This window comes from Zeus faber (assembly GCF_960531495.2).
Source record: "Zeus faber genome assembly, chromosome: 16".
NCBI classification, from domain to species: Eukaryota; Metazoa; Chordata; class Actinopteri; order Zeiformes; family Zeidae; genus Zeus; species Zeus faber.
In genome coordinates, this window is record NC_137202.1 from 3,900,318 (window position 1) to 3,918,334 (window position 18,017).

General features: G+C 45.2%; 1 protein-coding gene across 3 annotated transcripts in view; it reads left to right on the forward strand.

The window, feature by feature from the left end:
* Positions 1–1,482: 1,482 nt before the first annotated feature.
* The window catches only part of LOC307241945 (cGMP-dependent protein kinase 1), a gene marked incomplete at its 5' end in the record, with an annotated part of 125,210 nt that continues 108,675 nt past the window's right edge, over positions 1,483–18,017 (forward strand). For 2 of the 3 annotated variants that reach the window (XM_080016228.1, XM_080016227.1), the window contains one exon: positions 7,549–7,853. In XM_080016228.1, the coding sequence (XP_079872354.1) occupies positions 7,549–7,853 (305 nt within the window). Of the gene's footprint in view, positions 1,740–7,548; positions 7,854–18,017 lie in introns of those variants that run through there. The other variant, XM_080016229.1, reaches the window with a different exon arrangement.

The window sequence follows — 18,017 nt, forward strand, 5'->3', positions numbered from 1 at the left end:
TAAAAGGTTAAGGTCTCAGCTATAAATACACATGTTTTAATGTCCACAAAAGTTTTCTTGAATTAGGCGATTTGTGATTAAAGTCTTGTTCTGCATTTGTGCCAACCAGCCCCATCACAGGGTTGGTTGGCACACGTTATGGGGTCAGTTGGCACAATGTTAAAATGCTATAGTTACAAAAAAAACGAAGCGACCAATAGAAACAATTTGAACATTTAATTCAAACAAGAACCAGGAAACATGAACATTTAATAGAATATTTGACCTTTTTTTTAATTTTAAAACCAAATAACAATTTTAAGCAGTTAATCAGTAGGAATGTCTCATTACTTTTTGCTATTGACCATTCAAAATAATAATAATTCAATAACAGTATTAACATCGTTTTTAATCTTTCAAGAATAGCTTTTAAGTCACTCAAAATACCGCAACAAAATATACATTAACAGTTACAAGTTCATGAACAACAAAACCAACATAAACACATTTGCTGTGCCAACCAACCCCGCTCACATTTCATTCAGCTCTGTGATGAAATTATGTTTGGCAGCTTATTCCTATGTCCAATGACTAGAAGTAACAAATTTCCAATATCTCTATCTAACACAGTTTTATAATACGTTTAGTCCACAGACCACCTTTTTACATTCGATACTATAAAACTGAAATGCAACCCGCAGCAAAAAAGTCAGTGACTTTCAGATGCTTTTACCTAGTAGACGAGTGCAGCAAACATGTTGATGTCACATTTTCGTTTCTGTGACCTTCGAAGGACCAGAAATAGCCGTGTGCCAACCAACCCCTGCTGCCAACCCCCGTCTCCCTTATATTAGTGACGAGTGCCCTTTCCTGTTGTTACTAGTAAAACAAAAAGTTTTACTGGTAGCAATGTATTTTTTACCTGTCATCAGCTTATTGTTAAAATGTTACTGGTAACAACAGGAAATGGAGCATCTAGTGCACAATGCCTCATACATTTTGACTAGTAGAACTAAAATAGTTACTGGGAGCTGTTGCCATAGCAACCAGTAACTTTTAAAAAGTGTCTAGTTCGTCCTATGGATTACATGTTGGAAGGGCTTGCCATAGGACAGGGCAGCAGAGAGCTTGGCTGGTGTTTCTGCACGGAGGGGGGAGGAGGAGGGGGTGGTCAGACTGGGAGGAAGAGCCGCTGTCACTGGATCCTCAAAGAAGGAGCAGCAGCGTCTCCCTGCAGGGCTGGACCGACCCTCTGCCCCTCACTGCTCCAGAGCAAGGATTACCACATCATTGTTAATATTATTATTATTATTATTATTATTGTTGTTATTATTGGTGCCATTTATAGCGCAATCATTTTTGGAGCGGGGGGTCGGGGAGTTTATTTTTTTTTAATTTTTTTGAATGTTTTTTAGCTCCAACCTGTCCGATCCCAGGGAGACCCTCGAGTCGCCGCCGAGTAAAGGGAAGGAGAGAAGTTCGGGCGAGGGACCGTGTTCAACCATGAGCGACCTGGAGGAGGACTTTGCCAAGATCCTGCTGCTGAAAGAGGAGCGGATACGGGAGCTGGAGCGGCGTCTGGCGGACCGGGAGGACGAGATCCAGGAGCTGAGGAGGAAGCTTCACAAATGCCAGTCCGTGCTGCCCAGCGCGCAACTTCTGGGACCCAGGACGCGCCGGGCGCAGGGCATCTCAGCGGAGCCCCAGACGCACCAGGACCTGTCCAGGCAGAGCTTCAGGAGGTTCCCCAAGTCCGACTGGTAAGACAACCCCCCCGACCCCCGTGAAGAGACCGCCGGTGCTTGCGTGTTGCATGTGTGATTCTGCACAGTGGAGTGGAAGTTGGGGCGCACAGAGCTCCGCGGAGCTTTCCACCGCGGAGCACATCTCGGAGGCTTCCTCCTCCCTCCGCAGCCCCACGCCGCCGGGGTGTGTGCGCGTCGCTCGCCTTGAATGGAGCGCGCACGTTCATTCTCAGGGAGACGGGAGGATGACGCAGCTCCACCGAGCTCCTAATTGATCCGCTCCATCAGCGCTGCCCCCCCAGGACAGAGTGCAGGAAGCACCGCGCATTATGGGCTTTTAGGGGGAGCTGGAGTGCATGTCTGATGAGGATATTTAATACTCCATTAGAAAACGCTTTGTTGGACCATATGCCTGCTCCCTCATCACCTCTGAAGCCCATTTTAGCTTCGTAGTCTGCATATATAAAAAATCATACTTATCATAATAATATATAATAATATATAATAACACACACACACACACACAGACACGCACACACACACACACACACACATATATATACATATATATATATAATATAAATATATATAATACATATACATAATTTCAATAATTATTATTCATATATTTTGTATACATAATATGTTTTTTATATTTATATAGATTTATATATATATATATATATATATAGTATAATATAGTTATATAATTTTTTTAATCATATTTTATGTATAGACTATATATCCTGTATATGTGTGTGTGTGTGTGTGTGTTTTTAACCTAGTGCGCTCAAACAAACACACACACACACGCCATCTCTTTCTCTCTTCTTTCTCACTTCTCAACTCCTCTGATTCATTCTTTCCTCCCCTGAAATCTGTCACCTGGCACCCTGCCTCCATCTCCCTCCATACAAACGCTCCAGTAGAAATGCCCCCCCCTGTCTTAACACAGTGCACACAGAACTAGTGCACGACCCAAACTCAATTAAGACCTGACTGACAATCAGTTAAGGTGTCTGGATGATTTCCGGCTTCATTCATTAGCAATAATGACACTGTAGACAAGACCAGACGAGACATTAATTGTTCTCCATCACCACAACAGTCGGTAAAAGACGGGGACGTGCTGAAAAATATCCTGGAACTCAATGATGAAGAACATCAAATGGTTGTTGAGAAGTGATGGTGATGCACAGCTGTTTTGTGGCTTCTGGACCGCACTGTTGTTTCCCAACCATCCCAAGCAGATCATTGAGAAATAACAGCGTGTGTGTGAGTGGTGAGTGTCATTGTGTGTGTGTGTGTGTGTGTGTGTGTGTGTGTGTGTTTGCACATTTGTTTTCAGTGATTTGTTGTGCAATTCTGTGACTCAAAAGAGACATTTTGTTAAAACAAGTAAATAGAAGACAATGGACAGTTTTGCAGACGGGGGTTTAATCTCAACCAGGACTAAGATAATCCTATTTAAATGAATCCAGTTTGTAAAAATGCCTTTCTGAGACGTTACTTAATTCAAGACTAAGGAGTTCTAGACTAGGACGTCATATAGACTAAGGTTTTGAAGGACTAGTCGTCTCCTTCTGTCTGGTCTTGGTCCAGATAATCCATCTCCTCTGTTGTCGAAGGCCCACTTCCATTTATCCAAAGATTGAATTTAACCTTCACTTAGACCTAGATTGGCTCTAATTTTCCTTTTGGAAATCAGAATTTTTAGATTTTTTGATGCTTTGATTGAGAAAAGGCCATTTCAGTTAGTCCAGATTAAAGGTGTGATAAAAGCCCCCTTGCACTGAAAGCCCTACCTCCACCTGCAAGGTTCCATGTAATGTGGGAACTCCAGCCGGTGTCGATGTTCCGTAAAAGTCGTTCCTTAAGTTCCCCCATTAAAGGAACGATTCCGGGAAAATGCCGGAACCGCTGTGAATGGAAGTGTGTGACAATGGAAGCAGTAACATTGCCGGGACAAGGACGTAAAGTAGGGGAGGAGCCAAATCCGAATACCGGCAAAGCACAAGGTTTTTACTAATATTTATTTTGTACATTTATTTCAAAATTTCTTTGTTTTATGGAAGAAAACAAGAGCCCGATCCAAACCGTGGCTCGGCTGCAAAAAGTTAGAAACTGAAACAAGTCCAGTCTCTACAGACAGTCTTAAAAATGCCGCTCAGACCATAAACGTGTCTTTTATAGTGAGGGATGGAGAGGGGCACTACATGGTGTATGTCAGCTCGGTAAGTATAAAGCGCTTCGAATGTGGTGACATCGGGCACAAGCAAATCGCTTAAATCGGAGCACGGAGCCGGAGAGGGAACGAGCGGACAGGGAGCGATAGAACGGGTGGAGAACGTTCCTTCTCCGGAGGCCGAGAGTGTAAGACAGTTTGAAAATGATCACACTGATTTAATAACATTGGGTTCGGGTTATTGCATCGCATTAATGGGACGGGCACTCTGTCCCTGATCCATCAGAGCAGGGAAAGGAAGAGCAAAGGGTGGGGAGACGCGGAGATGGAAACCGAAACGCTGGTCTCTGAGAGCCAGGAATAAACCAAAAGCGATTAAGATTGTACATCCGTTGCAGAAAGATTTTTCCAAACCATCGCATATGCACTGGACATAACTACTAATCCTACCCCATTACATACTGTATCTGTAACAGTCATCTAGTGTGGGAACCGACTCCATACAGAACTTCTCCATAAAGGAGGCCAATGTGTGAATGACTACCTCCTGCTGGATATTTTTTATCCACCAGTCTTATAGATTCCATGTGGGAAAGGGGCTTATGTTTAAGATTAGGCCTAATCTGTGTCCGCCGAAAACCGTCCAAATGACTTTGACAACTAATTGGTCTGGGAATTTGATTTGTCTAAGATCGTCCAACAACGTAATGGAGCAGAAAGATGATGATGCCCCCCCTCCCCGAGAAGGCAGACTCCTCTCATCTAGCCTGGATGAGGTAATTGCATAACTCCCCTTTCTCCGCCCCTGACATTTGTTCAATGAAGTGCTGATGAGACGACAGAGGTGCCTTCATAGCAGTTGGAGGCCACGGCTGGTGTTCCTTGAAGCTGATGAGAAGTGATGGAGGTGTTCTCACCATAATGAATGACCCATCCCAATGTGTCGTCGCCTGGGCGACCTGCGAGGTGCCCACCGGGCGGCCTGGTGGGGGTCAGAAGACGCTGTGACCCCCATTAGTGTCGGAACGCGGCACCGCACCGGCGGCGGCCCTCGCCTCTCATCGGATTACCACAGCATGGCGTGGAGGATCCTGTTTCTATTGATCTGCGTAGGAAAGGGCTGAGCTGGGCGGTGGAGAGGGGAAATTCAACGCCGACGACTCCCGTGCAGAGGTTGCTTTGAAGGACGATGGGAGGGAAGGCGGTGGAGGAGGAGGAGGAGGAGGAGAGGAGAGCAGGATGGGGGTGGTGTAAATAAAGCCAAAGAGGGGGCCACAGTGACTCTTCAGTGTCAAGTCTGGGTCATAACTGATTTGCTTTGGCTGGGATTATCAGGTTGTTCTATCGCTGCATTATCTGAATTCCTTTGCTTTATACTCAGAGGACCCTAAACTTTTAAGGTGTGCCGCCAACTTTGTTCCACACTAAGGACTTCTCGTGGTTTCTGAGGAGTCCACGCTTTGCCCTGTAAATGACCTGCAGATGACCCTGTTTCTAAATTCAACCACATACAAGTGCAAGATAGCCGCAAGGGATCAGAATCAAAGTTGTGTTATTAGTGATATATTTTTTGGCATGTTAGTGCAGTATGATAAGTACACTCATATGTTGTGAGTTCATAATGCCAATACAACAACTTAATACTAGTCAACACCAAAAAAAACCACAATAGTTAGTCATAGCAAATATAAGATCAGGTATTCAGGTGTTCCCGAGAGAGCAAGGACATCAGGTGTTTCTTCCTCGGGTGATGCCAATGTCATTTTGATGTCATTCACATCATTGATGAGGGGATGCTGCTGATTTCTATGTGACATGTGGGCCTTTAAAGCCCCTTGAGCCTGTGCTGTGATTAAGGGCCATAGAAATAAACTTGACTTGACTTGATTTTTGAGCAGTGAAAATGACGAGTTTCCTCCTCATCGATGCTACACGGATCTTTCATAGACAGTTTTCATTGATAAAAGTCTAAAAGTCACTCACTAATGACTCTAAAATGCGTCTGGGACATTTTTTTTTTTATCCTGCAGTTGTGTTGGAGTGCCTATTTGTTTCCATCATTTGTGGTAGAGTTGGTGTTTTGCCATTTTTGGCCACTAGAGGACACCTGTGATCTTCAATCAGACCACCAGAGACTGCTCTATGAGGTTCTATGAACACAGTTCTACCTGTTAGGCAGCACACTGTGATGAATAATGCAATGTTTGTCATGTTTTCCTATGGTTTATTGGTGTACTAGCTCTTTCACAGGCTGTTTAACTGTCTTTGCATCCCGTCAGCTTGTCCTTGACGGTGTTGGTGCATGTGATGTCTGGCTAAATGAACTGATATGAAGAGACACCATGGGGCTTTGAGGCGCTGGGTTATTTTGGTGCTGCTGTGAAGCTGTGGGGCTTCCCTGGACCAGTGATTCTCAACCTTTTTCCCACCGAGGACCCTGAAATTGATACGCATCAGGCCACGGACCCCATTTGATAGACTCTAGGACCCCAGTCTGAGAAGAGGTTTATTGTGAGATATGATTTTCTGGGAGGTCCCTGGACTCCACGTTGAGAACCAATGGTGTAGAGATGCTCATTGTTTTTGTGCACTAGTATGAATTGAAAGGAGTAGAGTCCCACCACTTTGGATCAAAAACCCTATGTTTGATTGTATACATTTATGGCATGTGTGTCTGTTAGGGGTCATTTGGACCATGGATCATGGCCTGATGATGAAGTTATTTATGAATCAACATCTGCTTTGTGTTTTTTCACGTCCCGATTTTTATCATGATGAATAATTCTTCATTCTCTGTAGTCCATCACATCTGCAAAGCCGTCTTCTTATTGTTGGGAGCCTTCCAAAATAAAAATAAAAACATACGAATCAACGCTTGACAACGTGGAGATGAAAAGTCTCCGTGCACAGGAAAAGGCTCATTGAACTTCAATTACCTCCAGCTGCCATTAGGTCATCTATTTCTAAACCCCCTGCAGCACCGACCAAGCTCCTGCGGGGAGCGCCTGTGTGATTTGGGGACACGCTCCCCCCGCGCAACGGCGCCCTCTCTGCGACTTCGTTCATTTGCTCTTGCAGGGTTGGAGAGTGAGACGACACTGTCTTTTGTCCACCCGCCCCACGCAGACTGCGCTGTGCCACGGGCTCCGGCAGGCGCCCTTCTCGTCACACTGTCCCTCCGGGTCTCTGTCGCCTGACGCACCGGGAGGAGGAGGACGGTCCTCCGATGTCACACCGAGTGAGAGGGAGACGCAAAGCTGAAGGAGGAGGAAGAGACTGAGAGAGAGGGGGAGGGAGAGAGAGAGAGAGAGGGGGAGAGAGAGAGAGAGAGAGAGAGAGCGGGAGGGAGAGACAGAGATAGAGAGAGAGAGAGAAGAGGAGAAACTTTGGATGAAACGCGTCTGAAAACCTGGTTCGCTGCTCCGCGCGTAATTTGGCTTTCGGAGGATTCTTTTTGAAACACCTGCTTCCAGGGACGGAGTCCGTGAGGGCGAGGAACAAGCTGGTGCTCCTTCTTCTTCCTCTCCATCATCATCCAAAAAGGAACCCTGTTGATGCCTGGTGGAAGTTCTCTGTCAGAAAGGCGGAGGAGAGGGGAGAGGATAAGGGGACTCCGAATTGCGCGCTGAAGTTTCGGCGATGGGAACCCTGCGGGACCTGCAGTACGCGCTGCAGGAGAAGATCGAGGAGCTGCGGCAGCGGGACGCGCTCATCGACGAGCTGGAGCTGGAGCTGGACCAGAAGGACGAGCTGATCCAGAAGCTGCAGACCGAGCTGGACAAGTACCGCTCCGTGGTCAAGCCGCCCGCCGTGCAGGTCCAGAAGCAGAGCGACCTGGCGGAGCACCAGAGGACCAAGCGGCAGGCGATCTCCGCTGAGCCCACCGTCTTCAACCCACAGGAACTGAGCCACGTCACGTTGCCCTTCTACCCCAAGAGCACCCAGTAGGTGGACACGTCCGTGGTGGTGGTGGTGTGTGTGTGTGTGTGTGTGTGTGTGTGTGTGTGTGTGTGTGTGTGTGTTGATGCAGGCCTACACGCACACCTGTGTGTGTGTGTGTGTGTGTGTGTGTTGATGCAGGCCTACACGCACACCTGTGTGTGTGTGTGTGTGTGTGTGTGTGTGTGTGTGTGTGTGTGTGTGTGTGTGTGTGTTGATGCAGGCCTACGCGCACACCATTGTGTGTGTGTGTGTGTAGTGGCGCATCAGGTTGGTCACCTGTAGCGCCTAAAGCTTGAGAAAACACGCATTTCCAGGCTGCAAAACACCACACTGCCGTGCACGTCGGACACGCGTGCACGCACGGACGTGCATACACACAGGACATTCGGGTATAAGTATATTTTATAGTCATCTAAAATAACCTCCTAAAATCTGATTCGTTGGGTTATTTAGGCTTAAAACTGGATTAAAATAAGAATAGTTGGGACTATGTAGACCTAAAAGAGCACTATTTTCTTTATGAGTCAAGAGGCTTAATCAGAAGATAAATTCAAAATACATTTAAAATGACTTATAAATGTTTAAAAACAGAATTAAAGGCTCCTTCGGAATTTTGCAGTACACCAGCTGTGTCAACCATATAGTTTCCTATGGATGCTAGGGGGTATATTCAAGTATTTATTCATTTTTAAACCATACACACACACACACACACACACACACACTCACACACACACACACTAGAGTTACCTTTAAACCTCCAGTTGAATATGCCATCAGATTATTTTCAGAGCGAGGTAGGACCAGGTGGAGCTCAAGGAGACTGTTTTTGGGGTAATATGACACAATAAAGACCCTCCCAGTGTGTCTGCAGGTCCTTAAAAAAAGTGCTTAAGTGCTTAAGTCTTGAATTTGAAATGATGAGTTCTCAATTTCAATGTAAGGATTTTTTCAGATTTTTTTCTATGTCAAAATGTGTCAAGTGAACACCACCTGCTGCTTGGCTCCATACTTGACTGCCTGTCTGAAGTTCAGTGTAAATCCCCACCCCCCAAAAAAGTCCTTTATTATCTCCAAAACTTGGAATCATTGCAGTTCCGAATCGCTTACCATGATGTCTAGTCTAAAGTAAACTGTTCTAATGCCACTTCATATTCATGTAGTTCATATCCTTCCCCTGTTTCTACCTTAAAATGTACCTCTCTGTTCCAAATAAAGCCCTGACTGATACTTTCTTGAAGAAGAGAAAGATGATTTGGCCAAAAATCTGTTTTGAATATTTGTTAAAGTTTGTCTTTAAAGGTATTCTCTATCATTCTTTCTATTGTTCTATCTATCTTTCTATCGATCGATCTATCTCTGTCTATCCTTCTATGTATCTCTCCTTCTATCTATCATTCTATCAATCGTTCTATCTTTCTATGGTTCTGTCGATCTATAATTTTATCCATCTATCTCTCTGCAGGCGCCTTGCCCTTCATGTTATGTCTACATTGGGACACGGTCATTTAGTGTCGGACATGTTTTCTCACCCCCCGCCCCCCAGCTTGTTATATTGGCAGAGGACAACCTTAAATTCACCAACAACGGCCAAACAAACAACAAAATGAAAAAAATAAGCTCCTCACTGTGTTTTGATTTGAACAGCGAGTCAAGGCCTTAAGACCAAACAGTTCCTTTTCGGTATCAGAGAAACACATCTTTAATTTGCTCCGTGTTTGTTCGCGTCCAGTCAAAACTCTGAAACGCCCCCTCGCCGAATTCAGCCGTGGGAACGTGGGCGACGTGAGCGCCGCAGCGAGTGTTTGGACGTAATTACTCTGCGGCCGCCGGTGCAGTTTTTATGTCGAAAGTAAAAGAGTTGTAAACCTTCAGAATGACACAGCAGCTGTGTCAGAGGTGAAACAGCTTTGCTTTGCTTTGTCCGTCATGGGTTTCTTGGAAATAATAATAAAATAATAATAATAAGGCTGAATTGTACAGTGTTTATGTCACACATACTTTATCATGCAAATTGGGAGGTCAGACCTTCCCATATCTCCATTTTCAGCTTCAGAAATGCCTGATTATCTTTCTTCACGTGATATACCAGGCATTGGGGAAAAGGCCATTGTCATTATGATAATCTCACCCCAGTCTTTTATATGCTTTATTTATTTTCGTTTTCTTATTAATAGATTATTCAAAGAGGCACGTGGAATCCTGTATTACCCCAAAATGTCAACTCCTCTAGAACCACAGAATAAGAAGGTGGGGTTTTCCTTGTAATCTCATTTAGGGATTTTCAAATGGGTTTTTCGGGGTTGGCTGGGTGTAGTTTTGGTCCTGTCATTCAGTGTGTTTCCATGTAGTAAGTACCCAGATTAATCTCAATATGCGGGTTAAGATAAAAATATGTTTAAGGTGTTTACATGCGTTTGGAATAATGCGATTACTGGAAAACCAGCGTTTCCACCACAACTGGCCTAGTCGGGTTATTGACAGGAAGTACTTGCTCTACTGTGCGGGAAAAATCTACGTCCACCATCCTCTCTTCTTGACACCTAATATGTCCCCATTTGGGGTCTGGGGTCCATCCAAATATCTCACTATATTTAGTTCCCTCATCAAACTCAACGTGAAAACGCTCTCACTTTCCGTCCAAAGTTGCACGCGTGTACTGGTGGTTGCCATGGTGGCCGTTGTTTATCTGCCCAAAAAAAAATTTCTGGGTCAAATCCATGCAGGGGAAGTTTGGAATCCGCCAATCATATCCCGGTTAAGGTGTTTATGTGACAGTTGCAATATTCAGAATATTGCTTTAACCCCATTGTGATCGGCTAATTCCGATATGTGATCATTAACTAAAAACGGCATCACTCGAAATTTGCTGGTTGTTGTAATTTTCCTTTTCGGAAACATTACATTAGTAAATATATCTATATATATTCTTTTTTTGAACCATAATCCAAGATTGGATTTATTTGAGTGGACCTGGATAAATGATGACGACCTCTGTACACACGCCTCTGTTTCATCTTTCCATAAATTGCAGCTGACGAGTCTCTTCATTATCTGCAGAGTGTTCTTCTTCCACTGTAAGGACGAGCCTCGCTTTGCAACATCACAATCTGCATTAAAACTGATGATGGAGAGGTGAAAACTAAATAAGCGGGGAGGCAGAATGCACTCGCTGTTAAATGAAAGTGACTTTTTATATATACTGTGTGTGTGTGTGTGTGTGTGTGTATGTGTGTGTGTGTGTGTATGTATGTGTGTGTATATATATATATATATATATATATATATATATATATACACACACTGTATATATGTGTGTATATATATGTTTTTTAATATATACAGTATAAGTTATATGTATATGTGGGAGTCTCTGCTCACTGGTAGGGGTTTAGGCAGTCTTTCTGGCTGTGGGTTGTCGACATGGCGAGAGTCTTTATTTCAAACGTTTAACAAAATTCATCCGGTGATTCATCCAGCTCCAGGCAGCTGGGCGGTAGTGGGAAAGGAAGCCCTTCTGCCCTCTGCAGCCGTGGCTTAACCACGCCCCCCCCCCCATGTTCCCCCACATACTGGCTTCCCACAGAGAGCTGATGTTACCCTCGCAAACGCCTACTGGCACTTCTCTGACCACTGGATGGGATGAGCACACTTTCAAGTTAAGTCGGACAAGGGGCTGGTTAGCACCGAAAAGTCGGGTACAAACCTCCTATAGTAGACCCAAGAACTGCTTCACCTCCTTCTTGGTCTTGGGTCTCGGTGTATTCCTGACCACAGCGATTTTATCAAGCTGGAGTTGGACCAGGCCTTCACCCAAGCAGTACATCAGTTAGCATACCTCCGTCCCACGGCACAGTTCTTGAGGTTGGCAGTGAGCTCTGCCTGCTTCAGGGACTTCAGGGACTTCAGGCACTGTGCCCACATGCTGCATTTGTCCCTCCCAAGTGTCGGTGTGAATGATTAAATCATCTCGGTAGGCCGCGGCATATGCTACATGCGGACACAGGACGCAGTCCATGAGTCTCCGAAAGGTGGCTGGGGCAATGAACAACCTGAACGGAAGTGTACGAAAGTGGTAGAATCCGAACGGAGTGGAGAATGCCGATTTTTCCTTAGACTCCTGAGACCAGGGAATCTGCCAGTAGACCTTGGTTATTACAGTGTTGTGAAAAAACGAGCTGTACCTAGCTGATCGAGAAGTTCATTGACCCAGGGCATTGTGTAGGCATTGAACTTTGACACTGCTTTCACCCTTCGGTGGTCTACGCAGAACCGGACTGACCCATCGGGCTTACCCACCAGCACGATGGGCTAGACCATGGTGGACCATCGTGGACTCCTCTAACACCCACTTAACCCGTAACATTGCCGAAAGTGTGGAAACATAAAGAAAGTGCCCTGGTTGGTCAGGATATCCTTTGGAATCCTGACTCGGGAGAGGACCTAAAACAGTTCCTGCGCCACACTTGTGGCCGTAATACTGCACATTGGCACCGCCTCTGTGTCTTCTTCCTCTTTTGGCTGCTCCCGTTAGGGGTCGCCACAGTGGATCATCTGCCTCCAATACCTTCTGTTGTGCGCATCTTCCTCCCTTACACCTACCACCTGCATGTCCTCCTTCACCACATCTATAAACCTTCTCTTTGGCCTTCCTCTTATCCTCTTGCCTGGCAGCTCCATCCCCCGCATCCTTCTCCCAATGTAACTCTCATCTTTCCTACACACGTGTCCAAATCATCTCAATCTCACCTCTCTCACTTTTCCACCAAACTGTCCAACCTGAGCTGTCCCTCTAATGTACTCATTCTTAATCCTGTCCATCCTTGTCACTCCCAATGAATATCTCAACATCCTCAACTCTGCCACCTCCAGTTCAGCCACCTGTCTTTTTGTTGGTGCCACCGCCTCTAAACCGTACAACATAGCTGGTCTCACTATCGTCCTGTAGACCTTGCCCTTCACTCTTTCTGGAACCGTTCTGTCACAGATCACTCCGGACACTCTTCTCCACCCACTCCACCCTGCCTGTACTCTCTTCTTCACCTCTCTCCCGCACTCTGCGCTGCTTTGGATGGTCGACCCCAAGTACTTGAACTCGTCTGCCTTCTCCACCTCCACCCCTTGTATTCTCAAGCACCGCTTCGTGTATCGGGTACTTAAACAAAGCGATAACCATGGGTACTGCGGCTAACTGAGGTCAGGAAACACGGCGCACCAGCTATGCACATCTGTCCAAATTCCCAGCCAATAGAAGCGGGCCATTATCTGCTGTCGGGTTTAGTCGTGGTCGAGGTGACTGGCTATTGGGTTATGGTGAACCGCCTGGAAGAGCATTTCCCGGCGGCTCTTCGTGAGCAGCAGTTGAGTTATTTCCTCTCCTGTCTGAGTGTCACAGCGCACTCGATAAAACCTGTACCACTGAAAAATGCAGCGTGGCATCTGGGCGCATCAATACCCCATCGATTTAAACTGCCCCCTCAAATGCCCCGCATAGGGTATCATCCAGCGACTGCTCCAGCAGAAAATTGTCCATATGGAATGTCAAGGGGACCGGGGAAGATCCCACTTGAGATTCCGCTGCCCCCGCAATACTCACATCTCCCTACTGACCGTGAATGCACTCCCCTAACCTCTCTCATCAATGTGTCAACCCTGGCCAATCTGTGCCCAAAATCAGGGAGTGCGACAGGCGGGAAATAACAACAGCCTGTACCCTATGCTTTTACCCCTTGTAACAAATTTAGAGCCGGACCATGGGGTACCTGTAAATATCCCCATTCACACAAAAAATGATGGTGGCAGGGGGGCCGTGGGTGCGGCGGAGCCCCGGGTTGTCCCCTCTTGGGCGCCAGGATGGGCTGGGGACCCGGCGAATCCCACGTGGGTCCTGATGTTGGACAATAATGTAAATGTAAGTAAACAATAATGGTTTGGGTGCAGGAGGAACGGCGCTCCAGTCTAGCTCATGGTGAGCTTATGAGCCCATGCGCTAATCCCCTCTGTGAGACAGACAAACATTAAGAAAGCTCCCTGCCCCGGATCGGACCAATCTGTGCCGCGTAGCCGGATTTGGCCGACTCAAGGCAGCTGGGCGGGAAAGGAAGTCATGCTGCCGTCTAAACCACACCCCTTGGTCTGCCACAATATATAATAAGAGCACTCAGCTGTTTTTATCGGCGTTCACAGAGGACAGTGCAGGAGGTGTTTTTTTGGGGATAACTTTAATTTAACAACTTAAGGGGCAACTTGCAGGTTGACCCCAGCGAATGGATGTGGGAAATTATGTAGCTATTCAATGAAAAATTATAAAAAAAAAATGTTGTTGCCTAGAGTTACAGCTAGCGAGATGTAAAAAAAACCTGTTTTATTCTGTGAACTTTAAAAAAAACTAAATTTTTCCTTTATTTTTCCCCCTGTATTTTATTTATTAAAGCATTTTCTCCAAAAGCCCAAAATTGAAAATCGTGAAAAAAAACAAAATATCCTGATAGTTGCTCTTTCAAATAAATTCAGGAACAACTACTCCAATAACTTCAAATAAAAACATGTTACAAAGTTACTAGTGTGGAAACGTTTTGTTTTAAGTAGAGGAGGGTGTTTTATCCCCTGTGCTTCCTCATAGAAGTGCATTCTATTCATTTTTCTTTCCGTTTTGGTGTCTTTTTTTTGGTGGGGGAGTGTAGATTCGCCACCTTCCATCTCGGCTAAATATTTACACTGGACTTGTATGTCGCGCTTGGCCACTTGATATATTTTACAAGGCCTTTGGAATGTTGGACACACTCTCTCACTTCCTTCACTCAGTCTTCAACCTCTCTCTCCCTCTCCTTCCCAATCTCTCCCCCTCTCTTCCTCCCTCTCCCCCTCCCATCGCTCCCTCGTTACTGCCACCACTCTTCCCTTTTTCCAGTTAAAAGAACATATTTTCTCCTTTTAAGGAAGGCTGCACTTACTCACTCACTCAGTCCCCAAACTTCACTAGTACAGGAAGAGGGAGAGGAGGAGGAGGGGATTGTAGAGGAGGGAAAGAAGAGGGGAAAAGGGAGATGAGGGTGAGGAAGATCAGGAGGAGGACAAGGAGGAGGGGGGAGAGGAGGAGGAGGACAAGGAGGAGGGGGGAGAGGAGGAGGAGGACAAGGAGGAGGGGGGAGAGGAGGAAGGAAGGGGAGAAGGAGGAGGGAGCGGGAGAGGAGGGAAAGAAGTGTGAGGAGGGAGATGAGGGAGAAAAGGGGGCGGAGGAGGGGGAGATGGAGACGCATTAGAGAACAACATAAAACGACGGAATCTCTTCTCTCCCGAGTGCAAGCCGTGGCACACGTGGGATCTGGGTCAAGGAGTGAAACTGAGTTAAAAAAAAAAAAGATTATGGAATGCGTTGGCGTTTCAGTTCTGAACTGTTCAAAACAAGGTTTTCTTATGAAGTGATTATTAAATAATATTTTTTACTTCAGTTTTCTCAAACGAAGGATGAAAATGCGTTTGAAAATGAATTATTATTTGTGTGTGTGTGTGTGTGTGTGTGTGTGTGTGTGTGTGTGTGTATGTATGTGTGTGTGTGTGTGTGTGTGTGTATATATATATATATACGTATATATGTGTATATGTGGCGGTTTTGCATACCACACGCCACCAAAGTGGGGTTTTCACAGACCTCCGTGGTGGCTACTGTGGTTGCTTCTCCCCCAGTCCTCCGCCAGACCCCCTGGGTGCGAGGGCTGGTGCTGGGGCCGCCCGTTGACCCGCTAGTGGCCCCAGGGCGTCTTCAGACGGCCCTTCTGTGTCCCTTCCCTGTGCCGGAGAGTCTCTGTTCAGGTGCCAGTGTGAGAGTATCGCCTACCACAAGGCATCCAAGTGGCGTTTTCGGGGACCTCCATCACAGAGACACGACGTGGTTTCAGACACACCAGTTTATTGTAGAGAGTGGGCTAGGTGGAATAAGCCCAGAAGCAGATAGAGATGTATCATCACATGGCTCCTCTCTCTCCTGAGAGAGTGTGGGGATGGGGGTTTTACCTGTTGTTCGTTAGACCAACCAACGAGCAACAGGTATGCAGCCACTCTGATCCTGGACCCCAATTACCTAGACCCAGGTCAGGTGTGACTGCTCAAACCACACCATCCCCACACCACAATATATATATATATATGGTCAGATTTGCTTCTTAACACACGACACACGGCACGACACAGTGACATAGTCTATTTTGAAGAGCTGGGACCTCCTTGGGATAATCTACACAACGATTTAGTTCAGTGTCTCCCAACCTTCTTCCTGCCACGGTACACTTTATACAATGAAATATTCCCTCAGCACTAAACCACTGTCCTGTTAACCACTAAAAACTGTGCTCATTGTTATTATGGCCTATTCATAGGTAGTAGGGATGCAACGGTACAGTGGGCTCACGGTTCGGTATGTATCACGGTTTTGGGGCCACGGTAACGGTACGGTTTTGGTCTCTCTATATTTAAAATTGTTTTAAAAAGTTAAAAGATTAAAAAATATTTTTATAGTAGTCCGCCATTAATAACTTGTGTAATGTTCTATGTGTACGACTGTGGGGGGAGGGGTAGACAAGGGTTCAAGTTCATTGGTGGTTGCTAGAGTTCGCAAAGTTCATGTGATTGGAGGGGAGGTGTCCAGGATAGTGGATAATTCAAATATACATTTTTATTGAGAGATATATATATATATATAATATTTTAAAAAACATTTCACAATAAAATTAAATAAAACCGGTACTAAAGTTAGTTATTTTTGCGTAGAACAGGTATAAACAGTATTTTTCACACATAAATAATAATCGTACAATAACTCATTGAAATCAAATCTCACACTCCACACAGACCAGTGCTTGTGCGCCTTCGCTTTGTGAACCTGACGTGACAGTGGGTGCGCTCCTTTTTAGCCATGGCACCTCCCGGTGAGGGAGGAGCATAGGTTACCTCTTACATGGAGGGGGAAACATTTGTCGGTGGCAGGAGACGGCAACTTAAACAATCAACACGACATGACAACACAAGAAACCCTGACAATAAAAGAAAGGCTCATCACCCAGCGAGACTCGGTTCCCTTCATTCCAACAAAAGAGCCGTTCGAAAGAATTGTTCAACAGAAGTTGGTAGTAAAGAGGGACACGGCCATCCCAGTGGGTTATTTTCCAACACCTTGATTGATTGCACTCTTTACAAAAACATTTCTCCGTAGTTTTATTTCATGTTTCTATGGAAAAGGTTGCGTAGCCTCATGCAGTTGAAAATCCACCCCTTGTAGATCTCTCGCACAAAAATAGAGAAATGCTCCTAATCTTGATCTTGATCCTAATCTTAAACTCCTGATCTTGATAGAACAGCTGCACATACGGACTACCGATGCAAATTTCAGTTTCCACAATTGTGACATTGCTGATTTTGACACTGTTTGTTTACTATTGTTCATTATTCACTGTGGATCAAAAATATAACACGAAACTGTTCCTGAGTTCCAATAAAATACAACATGGAACGGTTACTATGGAATATGGGACTGTCCCCAAGTTTCAGTATCATGTAACCTGTAACTCTCACTTGGTTTTAATAGGACACAACATAATTAACAAGGACATGGAAATGTCCAGTTCAAACTTCAAATGAAAGTCTCTTTCACTTTCAAGTGCAAATAAAGTACCTTTCTATTATATTTATATGGTACTTCCCATTACAAAATAAATTGCAATCATTGCAAAAAAATATAATAAATAATAAATGACTCTTCTCACTCTCGTTCACTGGAAGTCCTCCTTTGCTCACTGTGCATTAAACCAACTGAATCAAATCGATCGACTCGTTTTTCTAAGTGACTCGTCAAGAACCGAGTCTTAAAAAAGAGTCGAACCTTTCATCACGAGTGGAGCTCGTGTACTAAGAATAACCAGAGCAGTCTGCACAATTTTGGAATTTTGTCAGACGATAGATTGATAATTGATCTAATCTTCTTAGTTTACCTTGAAGTCAGCGTTTCTGTTATCCAGCAATTGCCGGTTTTGACCGGGAAAATGTGTAGAAGTCTGACATATTTAAATCTCTCCGGTCATAATGTCTGGTGAAAATAATTCCCTCCAAGCACAATCTGAATAAGTGCTAGGCGGATAATTGAATTTTGAGTATGCAGATATTTTAATTTCCAC